This window comes from Vulpes lagopus, chromosome 2, assembly GCF_018345385.1.
Source record: "Vulpes lagopus strain Blue_001 chromosome 2, ASM1834538v1, whole genome shotgun sequence".
Classification (NCBI taxonomy): domain Eukaryota; kingdom Metazoa; phylum Chordata; class Mammalia; order Carnivora; family Canidae; genus Vulpes; species Vulpes lagopus.
The window spans coordinates 122,157,531-122,175,732 of NC_054825.1; the positions used below are offsets into that span (position 1 = coordinate 122,157,531).

Consider the following 18,202-nt stretch of genomic DNA (forward strand, 5'->3'; position numbering starts at 1 on the left):
GGTTTTACCCTGAATGGCCTGGTCTGGGATTCTTTTTTTTTTGTTTTTAATTTTTGAGAAGCAGTGTATTATAGTGCATGTAGTCATGTGTGGAGTCTGGAGTCTGATGGATTGGAATCCTAGCTTTATTAATTGCTATATGACCTGAAATAGTCATTTTAATCTCTTTGTGCCTCAGTTTCCTCTTTGGTTCAGTGGGTGAAGATACTGGCAGCTACCGCGTAGGGCTCCTATGAGGAACAAGTGAGTCCATATTAAATGGCCTTAGAACAGTCCCTTGTACTTTGAGTTACATTCCGTGTTAGCTTTTATTATATTTTACCATTTTTGTTTTTCAAGGTTTTCCCTTTTCAGAGGTTGAGTTACCTCTGCTTTCCCTCAGTTGATCCTCCAGGCATCCTCTCCCTGAAGTTTCACGAAGGCAATGAACTTTGTTTTGTTGTGTCCTAGTGCCTAGAACAATTCCTGGTATATAGTGATCCTTAATAAGTATTTGTTGAATAAATGAATTGATCAAGCTTATTATTTTTAAACATTAAGAAAAAGTCCTGAATACATGGAATTTGGGGACATCTATTTTGAATAATTGTGTTTGCTGCTGTTTACTTTTTGTATGTTTCTGTAGGTGAGGTCACCCCTTTAGTGATGCCTAAGTAAGAGTAGAATTATTGTAGAGGTCCTTTTTCTATAAATTTAGTAGAGAGGAAAGAAGAGTTTGTTTTCAAAGGATAATATTCTCAATCCTAATGGCAGCATTATTTACATTTATAAAGTAGTTTGAATTAGGTCCACAAAACTATGCTACTATGTAGATTTGAGGTCCATTACAATGAATTCTTATAATATTTGTAATGAAATTTTTTTCTCGTGACTGTTTAAGTGTTCCTTGAAATTGGTGGAAGCTTGGGGATTTTTTTATAGTAAGAATTCTCTTTTTGTAATAGTTAGAAAAATAAAAGTCACTAAATGTTAATAAGTAATTGCTGAATATTAATTGTAACATTTTTAACTGCTCATTTTTGTTTTGTAGAGAAGACATTGGGAAAAATTGGATTTACTGCAGCTTTTCATCTGTTTTAGTGAAATAAATGATGTTCCTGCATCATTTGTATTCTAGTATAAAAATATAATAATGAAAACTTGGAAAAATCTTGAGTTAAATTTCCTTTCTTTGTAAAGTTAAACTTTGTGTGGTTTGGACTTATGTTTATTTTTAGGACACATTTCTCATTTATAAGCTTAGAAAATGCAATAATTGTATTAAGGGAACAAACATAAAAAAGTAGGGAAGTAATTGTTAAATATTATTGTTAAACTGATTTTTTGTTACTGAGGTTAGTACTAATCATTTATTTCCTAGGTCCATATTTGAATTATGGGGTCATGGAAAATCTCCAGAGGAGCTATATAGTTCTCTTAAAAACTACCCTGTGGAGAAGATGGTGCGTAGTGAAATGTATTTTTATATAGGTATATCTACAGATACTGTAGAATTACTAAGCTTAAAAGAATTCATTTGCTTTTATTTTAGGTTCCATTTCTACATTCAGATTCTACATATAAAATAAAGATTCACACATTTAATAAAACATTGACACAAGAAGAAAAAGTCAAACGAATAGATGTAAGTGAATTTAGCAAAAATAAAAAAAAAAAAAAACCTGTGAGAGTAATGTGGTCTGATTGCTGTTGATACATAATAATTTCTCAGTTCTGGATAAGTGCTTATTTTGTAGCACATTGTGTGCTAAATAATTTTCATGTTTTGTCTTAATTTAATGCTGATACCAAACTTACAAGATAGGTATTATTATATAAGCACTGTTTTTCCTTTAAAATTCTCATGGGACATGAGAATCACTCTTTTTTTTCAGGCTCTTGAGTTTCTGCCATTTGAAGGGAAAGTGAATTTAAAGAAGCCACAGCATATATTCTCTGTACTGGAGGATTATGGTTTGGACCCAAACTGCATCCCTGAGAACCCACATAATATTTATTTTGGTAGATGGGTAAGCAAGTATTCTTTTTACCTGTTTCAGATTGTTTCTTTAAATATTCTTTCACACTTAGAAAGCTCTATAATCCAAATCAAAAATAAGACACATTACCATTTTTTTCCATGTAAGTATATGCTTATCAATGTTAAATGATGAACATATATTTTTTAATCTTGTTACTCAAGTCTTTTTCCACCCAAAAGTTTTCCTATTTAAATAAACTGTACAGCTTTACAACATTTCCACAGTGCACAGTATTGCGATGTATGGTATGCCCCATACCATACATAGTAGTAGGCCTTTGTGTAGTACTCTATAGGTAAAATTTTAAAGCAATTGAAGACTCAGAACTACTGTATGACTTAAAATCAATGGAAAATATGTGGTTATATGTTGTGTTTTGTTTATTTTTCTGGAGATTCCTGAGAAGCACAAGAGGCTTGTTAGATATAGGACCTAGGTAAGGGGTAAAAATAACATAAGACTTGCCAGAAAGTCTGGATTGATTTTTAAGCAGAGAAAAGGCAGGGTGCGCTCTGGTAGTAAGGGATCTTATTTGTGGGGTTTTCGAATCTAAGCTCACATTCTGAAAAGAAATAAAATTACTGCAGAACAGTCCTGCTCACTTCCCTAGGGTAATGGAAGCTGGGGCTTATGTTACAGAATATTGTTTTTAGGAGGAAAAAAGAGGTGGATAAAGTTTACTTACCACCAACCCCTGGAATTATTGCATTCAAGTTCAATTCAAATTTAGTTTGAAATTGAATTTGTTACAGTAAATTGCAGCACACTAAAAAAAATACAAGGTATTTGTCCATAATTACCACAATCACATTTTTTAAAGGAACAAGTGTAGAGCAATGGTAAGCGGAAAGAAGTTTTTATCATTGAGATACTGTGGTTTTATTGTGAATGGTTATCTTAAATCTGTTTTATGTTGTTAAACTAATTTGAAGAATCTCTGATCTAGATTGCAGATGGACAGAGAGAGCTTATTGAGTCATACAGTGTCAAAAAGAGACACTTTATTGGAAATACAAGCATGGATGCTGGTTTATCATTTATCATGGCCAACCACGGAAAAGTGAAGGAAAATGATATTGTCTTTGATCCATTTGTTGGAACAGGTATTTTTATTTAACCGTCAAACTAGTGCATACATGTTGCTTATTTATGTTAGTCAAGGTTATAGTAATGTTTTTGCTAAAAGATTAGTAAATTTGGACAGAATAATCTTAATTATCATGTGATAGTGGCTAAGAGACAACCACATATTTGTCTATGATAATAACCCAGTATGCAATATTTTTGCCACTTCAAGGATGGTATGATTTTAATTTTGTGGACTGCTTCTCCAAGTAAACCACTAGGTGGAGGGGCATACCATACATCGCAATACTGTGCACTGTGGAAATGTTGTAAAGCTGTACAGTTTATTTAAATAGGAAAACTTTTGGGTGGAAAAAGACTTGAGTAACAAGATTAAAAAATATATGTTCATCATTTAACATTGATAAGCATATACTTACATGGAAAAAAATGGTAATGTGTCTTATTTTTGATTTGGATTATAGAGCTTTCTAAGTGTGAAAATAAGTAAAGTGCCTTAATTATCAACCGCTAGAGCCTGGCTGCTGAGGCTGTGGTCTGGCCTCTGTACACACTTGATTGGATGGCCTTGTAATTGACTTTGTGTAAGAAGTCCTAAAATTCCAAGTTTGCCTCCTCTGATTCCATGAATACTACATTTTCCCACTTTACCCCATTTTTGCTGGATCTTACTCATACCTAGGGAGCACTCATATTTATGTTTGTCTGGCTAGATTCATTGTGATTCAGACTGTGACAGAACAAATTATGTTTGTGGTTGGCGTTTCTCCCTGTAGCCGTCTTTCCCCATCAGAAACTTGGGAAGCAGTGTTGATGCAATAGCAGAAACATTGTTGAATTAAAAAGTAAAAAACTTCCTGAGGAGATTATGGCACAAGAGAGAGGTTATGTGACTTGGCCGAAGTTAGTGTGTAAATTTCATGAGATTGAAACTCCCGCAGTCTAACTCCAGAGCTCATGCTCTTAACTACTATCTTAGGGCTGTCTCTTTCTGCATTAAGGTCTGTTGGCCAGCTGTTATATCATAAACTAACTTGAGGAATGTGACCACATGTGATTAGGAAGAAAGAGTATCAAAGTTAAGAGGTTTCTAACTGTTGGAATGATTTTCTGTGTTTGTTGTTGAATTAATCTGCTAGTGAGTTTTTCTTCTCCCACTCCCCCAGCGTCTCTGTATATCCCACACCCAACATATAGCTTCTTTGTTTCTTTGCTTTCCTCATTATCCTATGCACCTCTCCCAACATTTTAAACTTTTATTGGAAGTAATGCCAAACTTATAGTAAAGATACAAGAATAAGAACAGAGAACACTTGCATATACTTGACCCAGATTAAACTGTTGTTAACATTTGAGCCTTATCATTTGTTTTCTCTTTCTGTTTATTTACATAATTTTGTTTTCTTTACCATTTGAAGTAAGTTGCATCCGTCCTATCAATACATAGTAGTACTACCTTCACAGTTATCATTTGACACTCATTCTATTATAAGCAAGAGTCTTTTATTCTCTCCTATGTATTTATTAATATAAACATGTAGATTCCCCCCCTTCCCCCTTAGTGTTCTATAATTCATTACTTTCCTTTATCATTTAGTTACTCAAATTGTCCCACATTTGCCAAGTGGACCCCTTTTGCATGGTTTCTGTCTTTGTGACCTGTTCCTGTATTTTATTTTATTTGTTTTGTTTTATTTTATTTTATTTTTTTTGTTTATTTTATTTGTTTTTTTTATTTTATTTTATTTCTTTTATTTGTGAGTACTTTCTTACTTTTTGGCTCATCTTTTACCTGCCCAAACCCTGGAATCCATTATTTCTCCAGGAAACCATTGTTTCTTTTAGTGGAGAATGGTGTTAGAGATCAAGATCTGGGTGCTAGGTATCTTCATTTCTCGACCCTTTCAGCAGACAGGCTAGGACATTTGTGTACAAATGTACACAATATACATATAAATGTGTATGCAAGTACATGTGCCTTCTTCCACAGTGAGAATCCTGTTTCCTCTCACCATCCACGCATTTATTCTTTTGCTCATTCCTCTAATACATATAAAATAGTTTCAGAATTGCTTTGCCTTTACCACTAAAAGCAAAGCAAAACAATACAAAAACCCTCTTGAAAGGATATGATTTTAGGCTATGTATTCAGTTCTCTGCCCCAGCTAACGAGCAGTAAAGTTAAATATCGTGCTTTCTTCTTTTTCCCCTTTATTTAAAAATCAGTTTGGAGTTCATTTTTTTTCAATTTACCTTCAGTTTTAGATTTTTACTTCCTTCCATCCTTGTGGATTTATTTTTAAATATGTAGAAGATCAGTTTGCTTCCAAAAGTCAGCTATATGAAAGGTAAACTGAGACAATTATCACTCTTTTCCATATCCCTTCCATCCTCCTCCCCCATCCCTTGTAGATAACCAACGTCTTTTTCAGTTGATTCTTCTTGTTTGTTGTTTGTAATGATAGGCAGATATGTACATTTTATTTCTACTTATTTCTTACACTACTTTGCTTTTCTCAATTATTTCCTGGAAATCACTTTCTGTTAATTCATAGGGATTATCTTCATTCTTTTTTTATGATTGTACTTCATGGATGTATATGCTATAATTTATTCAGTCTCCTATACTTGGACATGGGTCGTATCCTGTATTTTGGAGTTATAAATAATGACTGCAGTGAATAATCTTTTGTAGATATACTTGCATAATGTTGGAGATACAGCTCTAGGGTAAATTCTTAAAAGGAAGTTCATTGGGTTGAAGAATATTATGTATATTGTTAAATCTTGCTTCACCAGAGGAGTTCATTGTCAAGGTTGTGAAATGTTACCAGTCTCTTGGATGAAAGTGTTACCTCAGTGTAGTGTTACTTTGTATTTCTCTTATTATGAGTGAAGTCAATAAATTTTTATATTTTAAGGGCTATTTTTATAACTTTGAATTATTTTTCATGTCTTTTGCTGATTTTTTATGTGGACATTTCTTTATTTTTGAAATTACTTCATATATTAGGGACATTAGCTCTCTCCTGTTTTCTTTAAGTATATAAGATGTATACATACATATATTACATGCATGGAGGTGTGTGTATATATATCCACAAAATAAAATATTTTCTCCCATTTTTTTTGCCATTTGTTTTTTTGCCATGTTTTTTGACTTTACAAGTGATTCTTTTTGTCATGCAAAAGATTTCCCTATATCTAAGTTATAGACATACCTAGCTATGTTTTTCTTCTAGTACTTTTATAGTTTTAATTTAGTTTCCTTTAGATCTCTGGTCTGTTTGGAGTTTTTCTTGTATGCTATGGGGAATGGATCTGTAATTTCTCTTTTTCCAAATGCTAATAAGCCTTTTATGAATCCTTAATTTGTTCTTGGACTTTAAAAATTTTTTCTAAAAACAAAACAAAACAAAACTTTTTCTGTGAAGTAAGAATTCTTTGAATACATACATGTACATAATGTTTAATATGTATACATACATGTAGAAAAGACTGTAAGGTCTAAAAATGGAGTTCCTAGTATAGGTAAAATTTCTTTCCCTTTGTGTATGAGGTTAGATATATTATGAAATGTTAACTACAGTCAAAATATTGATTACCTTCAGAATGTGGGGCAAGGAGACCTGCCCCTAATTTGCTTTAGAGAAGCTCCTTAGATTGGGTAGTAGGTCTTGGTCATGTGACTGTTTACATAGGGCAATTTTTTTTTTTTTTTTTTTTTTTTTTTACATAGGGCAATTAATTGAAAATTACAAAGAGGAAGATGTTTGCAAAGATCCTGCTAAAATATATTTTTGTAATTTCTGTTTGTAGTTTAAGCATAGCTTTAGAATTTTAGTTTTTGGGCTTTTGTTTTGAAATTGGTGATGTAATTGTGAATAGATACAATTCTTAAGTATAGTTTGTCCTTTTTCTTGGGCCTTTTGTCTCACTGATGGGTAGTACCTTCTGAAGGATTGGAGAAATAGTAACCCTGTGTCCTCCTCCATGGCCATAGATTTTCACAAAGTATTTGATGCCATTTTTTCCTTGTTTCCTTTTCTAGTATTTTAAAACAAAGTCAAATGTATCCAATTCTTTTCCATTTTAAAAGCAGGAAATTAAAATACATGAGCTTTCCAAATGCTTTATCCACTGACTTCTCATTATTTGTGATTTTCTCAAGGTTATAAGATAGAGTAGAAAGTTTCTGGGAAGCTGAAAGGAGAGATACTATCTTTTCCAGCCTAAATGCCTTTCCTTTTTCCTTAGTCTGCTACTGTTTTCTAGGATGACATTATGAGCTGTAGAAATTTACTTTCTTTTCCATTTTTAGTGACTATGTTGATTTCATTTTAATAAGATTTTAAAAAAAGTTGTGTATCTCCATTTTAAGAGAGAAGATACCTATCATTGGGCCAGCTCTTAATAGTTAGGAAGTCCTGTTCTAGTGTGAGCATGGCTAAAGGACTGATGAGCGTGGTATGTTGAATACCTATAATGGTACAGGCCTGCCTTGATGATATACAAGAGTTGTGAATTAGATATACAACTGTTATTAACTGAATGTACAGCATCACTTAATTTAATAACAAATTTTACTTTTGTTATCTAATTGGTAAGCTGAGTGTATATTTATTTCATTTGGTGCTGACCTCAAAGGAGACAATGGTATAGAGAAAAGAACAAATAGAGTGAGTTTTAAATCCTTAATCCATCAATTATTATGTTACTTTGGGCAACATTCTTAACTGGTCTGGGTCTCAGTTCCATCATTGATAAAATGGTGATAGTAATATATTGTGAGGATTAAGTGAGGTAAAATATATAACACATGAAATTCTTAGAAAGTTGCCTGACACATGGTAGACATTCAGTAGACTGTGTAATGGTTATCATTATTATTTTGTTAGGAACTTAGATGCCTTTTTGATGAAAGATGTTAGATATAGCCAATATTGAATGGTGATGATGAACAGTTTGGCCATGAACTCATTTTCTAGTCCCTTCTTTGGCTAATTTCCAAGATACTCATAATTTGCAACTGTTGGCAAGTTGTGACATCAGGCAAGGAAATTGAAGGTTAAAATTGTAAACATCTAATTCTTTATTTATAATGAAAATAATTGGTACAAGTGTCTGTCAGGTGCTCTAGGTAGCTGCAATATGATTTTATGACAGGGCTTCATAGATACTCCTTTTCTCCTTGCCCTGTCTCAGGTGAGTGAGCTATTTTAGTGATTGAGAATATACCCAGAACAGTATTACACACTCCTTGGCACCTTCTACCTTCAGATGATCCATAGTGTGAGGAAAGGAGTATGGCTCCTTTTGAATTTTATCATTGCAGAATGATAGACACAGGTGCCAGGTGTTGGGAAACTGACTGTCCTGGTCCTGGGAAGAGACTATGGGGAGAAAAAGAGACAATTAGGAGACCAGTAATTGGTCTTTGTAGTCTGTGTAATAATCTCTGCTTCATTCCCATTTTTGTCCACAATCTTTATAGTCTCCTTTTCCTAAGTTTCCTAGTGTATCCAGTAAAATTCCTGTTTTCTAGTCACATCCTTTTGCTCAGGCTATTAGTGTAACTTGTTTGAGTTTGTTTTGAAAATGGATCTTGTAGGTATGTAGTATTCTATTTTTCCTCCTTTTTTCCTTTTTCAGCAAAACCAAAGCCCAGTCTCTCATTTCTATGCTTTTTGTAAGGCTTTTCTCTTAAATTTCTAATGTTGAGAATCACATTTCTACATTTCTACATTTAGGCAAATATTGTGCCTAATTGTGCCTTATTGTGTCCTTTTGCCTATAAGATACTGCCCTGACCTTAAAGTGGTTGCTATTTAAGTAAAGAGAAATTAGAACACTGAGTTTGGGGTATTGGTACACTTGAGAGTATAATAGGAAATTGGGTGAGTCGCATTACCTGGCCCCTCACCATTTCACCTCTCCTTGATCACCCCTTCTTCCACCAGAAAGCTTCAGGGAAACTCCAACTGAGGTATAACTAAATGCAAAAAAAATACTTCAATTTATTTGAGAAAACAATTAGATGTTTAACAGGGATTACCCAGTGACCAGTACAGAGAAGCTAATTTATATACTGACTTTATTTAAAACTTTGAAAGCTTAAAGGGCACAAAGTAAACTCACAGATGCAGTCTAACAGATTATTCATCTCCTTTCAGCAGTGTGCTCTAAATTGGGTCTTCTCAAAACTCACTCTAACCAAATGGATAAGGTTCTGTTTAAGGAAGCACAGGAAAGCTTTTCTCTTCCCCTTGGCAACTAGTTCTTCTAGGTGAGTATCTGCCTTAATTGGCGGAATCGTAGTAATTCCTCGTAATTTGGGTGAAGTGATTTTTGTGAGTATTCCAACTCATCACAACAGAATATCTTTTCCAAAACGTGGACGGTTCCATTTATAGAACAAGACTGATGAGGTTGACCTAGCTTACCTCTCACACAAATGCTTCTTGTAGTTAGTAGGAGGGAACCTAGGTTTTGGTTTCTGCTGTACTTGTTAGTCCTCAATCCTCTTCTTTAGGGACTCCAGTAGTAGTCATCAGTTACAGTATTTTTCACAAGCAAAGTCTATTTATTTAAGTGCATGTTCCCAGACTGTGTTTTTAAATGGCTATGGAAAGAACACCATTAATTTACAGACCTTGACCCTCTGGAGGCACTACCCATCTTAATTTTAGAGATTACCTTTGAAAAGGATATCAGGGAAAAAATAGAGTTATTGTCCCTTATCTGAGTCTGTGCATAGTTTTAAGAGTATATTTCTGATGTCAGTTTGACAGATCTTTCTACAGTAGAGCTGTTAGGACTAAGAGCATTTTAATTTGGATGATTAAAAAAAAAGGTAAAGTTGAATTAAAAGCACAGTTATTAAAATATTTAACTTTGTGATTCTTTTTCCTTTGAACAGTTTGAAAATACTACCTTTTATTTTAAAGGGTTTTGTTAATTTTTAAATCTTTATTAGGATTTTTCTTCATATGTGAGCTGGGCACAGCCACCAAATTACTTAGTCCAGTCAGATTGTGTTGGGACATTTGTTCTTACTTCAGTCACAGCACTAAGTAAACAGAAAAGTCATTGTATTAATTATTTTTGTGTATGCTTGCTTGGTAAAGTTATGCAGAAATTCATATTTATAGTTTAAAACAAAAGGCAATTGCTTCATTGGTTACAGGAATAACTATTTCATGTCCTAATAGTTTAATTTTTGTAGGGAGTCATGTCTTAACCCATTTAATTATGCCCTCTTTAGTTATTTGAAACTCAGGCTTCAGTGGGAATTGAACCCAATTGTCAGAATTTACTTTTTGCCAACTCTGTGTAGTAGCCTTAAATGCTCATTTGTAAGTAAGGAGCAAGATGTTTGTATAGACCTCTCCAAATCAGATGAAAATGTCTAAATATACATTATTTTGATCAAAAAAGGTTTGTTTTCCCGAAGTGGTATGTTTAAAGTAATGATGCTAAGACATATGTTAATTCCCTATATTGTGACCAATGTAGTGAGCACAGCTTAGGGTTTTAAATCTGAAGCCTTCTAAATATGGTCAGGACCAGTGTTCCTCTGTGGTATTCTTCCTACAGCTAGTTTGTAAGACTCTGGATTGGGTTAAGTGGGGGAATAAACAAGAATCTGTGACTTTCTGGTTAACAGACCATAATTGTGTGATTTTCCAGGTGGCCTTCTGATAGCATCTGCTCATTTTGGTGCATACGTATGTGGGACAGACATAGACTACAATACAGTTCATGGCTTAGGTGAGTAGAGGTTCTAGACTGTTATAGTCTTTGTTCTTCTACCAAGTGTGCCTTTAAAATAAATAAATGGGTTTACATGGAGTTATGCATCTGTCTTTTATGTTAAGATACAGAGTTGTGATAATGTAGTTTTACTTATTTTTTATAAACAGTGATATTTCGTTGGGTATCTGCTTTTTATGAAGCAATCCAGTATGTGCAAAGTGATCTCCTGGGGGGAGCACAAGGATGAATAAGAAAAAGCTCTCCCCACAGGCTTAGTTGAGAGAAATTTTTTAAAAAAATTGGCAGACTCGAAGGTTGTGAACTTTAGGGCTGGGAAAGAAGTAGGAGAGAGACTAGTCATCTTCTAATCAGCATGTCTGTGTTAATAACATGTACTGTTTCTGTTTAAAGATTATCACCATTTTTTTTTCATAATCCAACGTTGCACGAATACTGGATTAATTTCTAGTCCTTGAGTACCATATCATTTTTAATTTCATAACCAACCAAAATATCTTTGAAGCCGTTAAGGTGACAGTAACTTAGAAAATTCTGCATTAGACTGAGGTTAACTCAAGACACATTTGCCTCCTTTTGAAGCCATTTTGGAAACTATTTTAAAATCTAGACACTTTACTAATGATGTGTGATTTGATGGAATGGAATCAGACTAAAGAAAGTATTCCCATATACCTGAATGGCACTAAAAATGTCAAATTTCATCGATGATTCTGAAACTATTTGTGTTGGTATTCCATTGTTGTAACTAGAATCAGCCTTTCTTTTCATCACCCAGTTATTCTCAAGTTACTATATTGGTGAGAATTTATTTTTTATTTTATTTTTTTTTCCTGAAACAATTTGACATACTGTGTTTGACCTCTCTTTTTTCTTCCTTGACTGTCAGGAATTTAGCAAGATTTATCATAAGAAGAATTGGTTATATTTTACCAAGTTTACCTAAGTGAGCTAACCAGAAAAAGATATTCTTGGCAACATGTTAGAGCAGACAAAGTGCTAAGAAGAATTATTCTGGTTTGCTTTTAGTAGAAGCAGTATGTTTACTTTAAGGAGATTGTCCTACGTAATTTACTAGAATTCTTATTTATGAAAGCTGTGTTATAACCTTTCAGTCTACTTGGATAGAATTCTGATTGAGGTAGAATTTTCTCAGAGCTTATCCAAGATGCTTTTAAATATGCCCTCTGTTTCATATGCTTGTAATCTCTTTCTATGCTCTCAAATATTCTCAAAAGTCTCCTATTTTAAAAGAACGAAACCTTTCCTGTCCGTCGTATAGGGGGGCCCCTCTAGCTGCCACTTTGCTTTCCTCCTCCTCACTGTCCTCTGCCCATTATTTTCTAGCTTCCAGGCCCGCAGAAACCTCTTACTAGGGCCACAGATCTATAGCATTTGGCAGTGTTGACCTTTGTACAGCCTCCCTTGGTTTCCTGCACCGTGGCCTCATCGGGTGGTACTTTTACTTCTTTGACTGTTCCATCTCCATCTCCTTAAGGCCCTGTGGGTTTCTTTGACCTGTGATAACATGTTCCTTTTCTCTAGGCTTCTCTCTTTGACCACTTTTCCTATCACAGCGCATGTTATGCAGAGTCATATCATTCTTCCCCTTTTGGTTTTTTTAAGTTTTGTTTCTGTTGTGAAGTAGATCAAGATACAGAAGAGTGTATAAAAATAGAATAATTCTAGAAAAAACATGTAAATGCTGCCTAGATTAATAAAAAATGTCATTCATTCTTATGGGTCTAACTTAAATGCCTATACTGATATGTCCTCAGTGTATATATTCTGGCCTCTAACTACCCACTGAATAACTCTTTCTGGATGTTCTATAGGTAGTTCACAAGCACAATTGATACATTTCAAATGGATCTCATTTTTTCCTTTAAGCTTGTTTTTCTCTTGGTTTCTCTGTTCTTTTTTTTTTTTTTCCCCTTTCTCTTTGAGAGAGGATCTTGAGCAGGCTCCATGCCCAGTGTGGAGCCCAGTGCTGGGCTCGATCTCATATCCCTGAGATCATGACCTGAGCTGAAATTGAGAGTTGGATACTTGGCCAACTGAGCCACCCAGGCACCCTGTTTCTCCAATCTTAATCAACGGTTTCATCATCCACTTGTGTCTCCTAAATGAGAACTTTTGAGCTTCTTCCTTCAACTTCCACTTTAACTTTTTTCATCTGTAATGTCTCCATTTGACTTCCTCTCTCCATGGTCACAGAGCTCCTGCATTTCCCAAGTTAGCTTTCTTTGTTTCTGTTTCACTGATCTGATTCATCCTATTTCTACATGGGGTTGTTTGCTCTCGGAGGAAAGAGACCATGGTCGATACAGCTTTGTATCTTACTTGTATATGCTTTCAATTCAGTAAGTATTAAATGAATGTTTGAAGGCAGTTTTACTTGAAAGATGACAGAACAGGATCAGTTAGTACATTTTACTATTCAAAATATTTTTTTTTGTAGTAGAAGTAAAAAATAGCTGTTTAAATAAAGTTAAGATTTTAAGCAAGTTTTATTCGAGTAAATCTAGGTTTAGATGTGTTAACATTACTTTTAGCTAAACAATAAGAAATAAGAATGCTCTATTTCATTAGTAGTTTCTGTATTCCTTTTTCTTTCCCTTTAGGAAAGGCTAGTAGGAAAAACCAGAAATGGAGAGGACCAGATGAAAACATTAGGGCTAATCTTCGTCAATATGGTTTAGAGAAATACTACCTTGATGTCCTGGTTTCAGATGCATCTAAACCTTCCTGGAGGAAGGGCACATATTTTGATGCAATCATCACTGATCGTAAGTTTATTTTTATACAAAAGTAGGAGTAGGATTTGTTTCCTAAAGTCATTTACATTTAAAGTAGAAAATTTATCGACACACAGAAAAATATCAGGTTGTACTAGTATTCTCCCCCATGACTTCTTCACATAGTGAAAAGGAGAAAAATTGTGAATATAAGGCAGGATACCAATTTAACTCAGTAGTTAAGAGTTTTCTGTTTTGGTTTTTAAAATTACATTTTTTTTTTTTTTTTTTTTTTTATGATAGTCACAGAGAGAGAGAGAGAGGGGCAGAGACACAGGCAGAGGGAGAAGGCAGGCTCCATGCACCGGGAGCCTGATGTGGGATTCGATCCGGGGTCTCCAGGATCACGCCCTGGGCCAAAGGCCGGCGCCAAACCGCTGCGCCACCCAGAGATCCCTAAAATTACATATATTAACTTGTCTTCTCTTTTTCTCTTCAGTTTCTTTTTTGAAGCATATATTTGTTGCAAATTTTTGACTAATTGGTTATTAGTATGCCAACTGGAGCCAAAATGTTATGTGCAATTAGAGTGTTAAATGTCAAGAGAGTTTTATTTTTAAAAAAATATTTTTTAAAAGACTTGCTTGAGAGAGAGAGAGAGAGAGAGAGAACACACACCTGTCTGTGAAAGGCAGGGAGGGGCAGAGGGAGAGGTGGTTTCAGATTGAACAAAAAAATTATCAAGGCATTGCACTGTCATTATGAATCTACTTTATAAATACCGGGTGACTTTTTATTAATAGTCTATTCTCATTCTGCATGTATATTTATATAAAGTATGTATTTTGTTTTGGTCCATTGAGAGTGAGTTGGATGCACTGTGGCCTCTTACCCTCATACTTCAGTGTGTATTTCCTAAGAACAGGGATAGCCAGAGTACGGTTTCAGTTTCAATAAATCAAGGCAATAGTTTAATTTTAGTTTGTCATCCACTGCTGTCAGTCACCCAGTAACATCCCTTTATTTCTTTGTTTTCTCCCTCTGGGACAGTATCCAGTCTAGTGTGTCAGGAATTGCATTTTTTAATATCTCTTTTAGGCCTCTTTTGTCACACTGTCACAGCCTTTGTCTGTCTTTTTATGACATTGACATTTTTGGAGAACACAGTGGCCTGCTGTCCCTCCCAGTGTTTTAAATAGAATGTTCTGTGTTACGCATTCTTGGCTGCAATATTTCATAGGTGGAGATGTGTTCCTCTCCGAGTGTCCCATCTGGAGGCCCATGATGTCTGTCTGTGCCTCACTGGTGATTAGGTGACTTTTGACTCTTCACGTTACTTATGTTTTCTGTCTAGCTCCATATGGTATCAGAGAATCTACAAGAAGAACTGGTTCTCAGAAGGAAATACCAAAGGGGATGGAAAAATGGTAAGTGACAGTTAAATATGATATGTCACTAATTTGAGAAGAAGCATGTTGTTCTTTTTAATTAGCTTAGTTTAGCAGGCTTAAGGTTTTCACTGATTTTGAAATTTGTTTTCTTTTTCTAGTCCAGAAAGCCATGTTCCTGTTTCCCTGAGTTATCATCTGAGCGATATGTTTTTTGACCTGTTAAACTTTGCAGCTGAGACCCTTGTATTAGGTGGAAGACTCGTCTATTGGTTACCAGTGTACACGCCAGAGTATGTAATATTAAGTAATTTTATTTTTAATTTTGCTTGTATATACAACATAATTTTTTCCCTATTTCTCATTGTATTCAGGATAAATACCTTTGTGTTTAATGTTTATAATAGTCTTTGTTTACCTATGTATGCATATAAAACAGGCCCCTTCTTAGTGATTGAATTGCTTTCACCTTTGTATTTACATCAAGAGTTGGCAAACTGTATGTGGTTCATATATGGTTTTCAGCCTGTTTTCGTAAGGTACTTGAGCTAAGATGAGTTTTTACTTTTTTTTTTTTTTAATTTAAGATTTTGTTTATTGAGAGAGAGAGAAAGTGAGAGCACACAGGGAGAGGGAGAAGCAGACTCTGCTGAGCAGAGAGCCCAATGTGGGGCTGGATCCCGGGAGCCCGAGATCATGAACCTAGCTGAAGGCAGACACTTAACCTTAACCAACTGAGCCACCCAGGTGCCCTGGGTTTTACATTTTTAGAGTTGTTAAAAAGAAAAACAAAAACAAAAACAAAGAAGAACATGTGACAGAAATTTATGTGGCCACTAAGGCTAAAATATTTACTGTGTGGCCCTTTATAGGAAAAATTTACCAGCCTGGGTTGTGTCCCCATTCTTAACTCAGGGCCTGATATATCATTAGCTGTTGGCGACTGTTTTGCCAGGCCACAAACAGGTAATTTCTAACAACTTAGTTGAGTGATCCATCTACTACTAGCTCACATTAATATATATTGGTTGTTATCACCTTATGATATGCAGTACATCTTTTTAAAAAGTTAACATCAAGATAAAAGCTGTGCATATATTAAAGCCTTAATTATGTTCCATATTATTAATTTGGGTTTATTATTTAGTAATTATTAAATACAAGCAGAGCTGTGTACATCAGCAATGAAACGCAAGATGTCTTGAATAAATAGGGTCTTTAGATTTGAAAGACAGTTCAGTGTCAAGCTCAAAATTTGGCTATTTCTTTAACCTGCAAAGAAAGAACTGTTCAGTATTGGTTGGACTGCTCATATGGATTTGGTAGCTGTTAAAAAAAAAAAAAAAAAGGGGATCCCTGGGTGGCGCAGCGGTTTAGCGCCTGCCTTTGGCCCAGGGCGCGATCCTGGAGACCCGGGATCGAATCCCACATCGGGCTCCTAGTGCATGGAGCCTGCTTCTCCCTCTGCCTGTGTCTCTGCCTCTCTCTCTCTCTCTCTCTCTGTGTGTGTGTGTGTGTGACTAATAAATAAATAAAAATTTAAAAAAAAAAAAAAAAAAAAAAGGTAGCTGTGATACAAACCCCAGGACACCCACCCACCCAAAGAGCCAAAGAATAGTTCCTGTGACATTCCACCTTCCTCTATTTAGCCCCTCTTGGAAATTCACCACCAAGCTTGGGGACTTCACCCCACAAAATTGTAAGTGTTGTTAGGTTTTCGTGTCAGACTTGCTGTAGCGTGGAGAGTTGTGATTGGTGAGCCAGCCATCTGTGGCTTCCAATTACACCGAGACTGTAACAGCATTTTTACTTTCTGTACAACAAAGAAGCTTTGTAAATAAAATCTTAACATTTTGAAAAAAAAAAATCTTTAAAAAATTATTTTAGTTCCTGTGTTTACATAATTATACAGAATGCATTTTAGAAGACTGTTAACTTATCTGTCTTTTCAAAATGGTGGATGGTCCTCAGTTGGAAGCTGTGATGTTTTTTGTTTTATAAACCTTGTGTTGGAAGTTACTTACCATGGCCTAACTTTAGTCACACATTTGTTTATTGGCTGATAATACTGTACACATTCATGCCCAGATTCCTTAACACTGGCCTTATGTTTGGCTGCCAATGGTAATCTCATTTAATCTTTTCACTTTAGAAATAAGGAAAATTATTTCCAAGGAGTGAGGTGACTTGTCTACAGTTAATAGCAAGCCTTTGGTTTTCTTACTCCTTTGGCTTTGTTCACTTAATTCAACAGTCTATCAGATCTCAGGTGCCTGGTATGTGAGGTGATAGATGGAGTTTTATTAATATTTTCCAAAAAGAGCAGTTTTGTTTCTTTGTATACAAAAGTGGGTCCTGCCTTAGATAAGCTGAATTCCAGCAGCAAACTTTGTTTTTTTTGTTTGTTTGGTTTTTTTTAAGATTTATTTCTTAGAGAGAGAGAGAGAGCATGCAGAGTAAGGGAGAAGCCCAGGGGAGGGGAGAGGGAGAAAGAATCCCAAGCAGATTCCTCACTGAGTTTGGAGCCTGATGCAGGGCTGGACTCCATGACCCCAAGATCATTGAACTCAACCAACTGAGCCACCCAAGTGCCTACTGCCTCTTTAAATTAAAGATTTGTTTATTTATTTTAGAGAGAGAGAAGCTTACTCTTCTTTTTCAAGTTTCAGGGCTAAATTTTTAAGTTTATTTTGAGATAGGTTCAGACTTAAATAAAAGTTTCAAATGTAGCAGAAAAAAATATTTCATCCAGATTTTCCAACTATTAATGTGCACTTACTGTATCTCCCCCCCCCCCCCATTACATTAATCACATACCCATTATCATTCATCTCTTTTGGAACTATTTGAGAAGTTGCAGATAATGATGCCCCATCACCCCTACATATTTCATTTTATTTCTCAGAAATAAGAACATTGTTGTCAAATAGCAGTCAACCCTCCAAGTTTGGAAATCAGTATTGATAACACTACTGCCCATTTTAGGGACCCTATTCAAATTTTACCAATTGTGGTCCATTGGAGAAAATGTGCTCCATTAAGCTATCATGTCATTCTTCTCCAGTCTGGAATAGGTCCCCATTCTTTTTTATCTTTTGTGTCCTTGACAGTTATATAGAATATATGGCTTATATTAAAGGGTGGCCCTCAATCAGGGTCCATCTGAAGTCTTTTCTTCCTTTTTTTTTTTTTTTTT

At 34.9% G+C, this 18,202-nt stretch overlaps 1 protein-coding gene across 4 annotated transcripts in view; it reads left to right on the top strand.

Moving 5' to 3' along the window:
* Positions 1-18,202, top strand: part of TRMT11 (tRNA methyltransferase 11 homolog) — a 62,918-nt gene that overhangs the window by 18,211 nt on the left and 26,505 nt on the right. For 2 of the 4 annotated variants that reach the window (XM_041744816.1, XM_041744819.1), the window contains exons 4-11: positions 1,361-1,442; positions 1,532-1,624; positions 1,875-2,009; positions 2,968-3,124; positions 10,797-10,877; positions 13,505-13,669; positions 14,973-15,045; positions 15,168-15,299. In XM_041744816.1, the coding sequence (XP_041600750.1) occupies positions 1,361-1,442; positions 1,532-1,624; positions 1,875-2,009; positions 2,968-3,124; positions 10,797-10,877; positions 13,505-13,669; positions 14,973-15,045; positions 15,168-15,299 (918 nt within the window). Of the gene's footprint in view, positions 1-178; positions 244-1,360; positions 1,443-1,531; positions 1,625-1,874; positions 2,010-2,967; positions 3,125-10,796; positions 10,878-13,504; positions 13,670-14,972; positions 15,046-15,167; positions 15,300-18,202 lie in introns of all 4 variants that reach the window. The other 2 variants (XM_041744820.1, XM_041744817.1) reach the window with 2 other exon arrangements.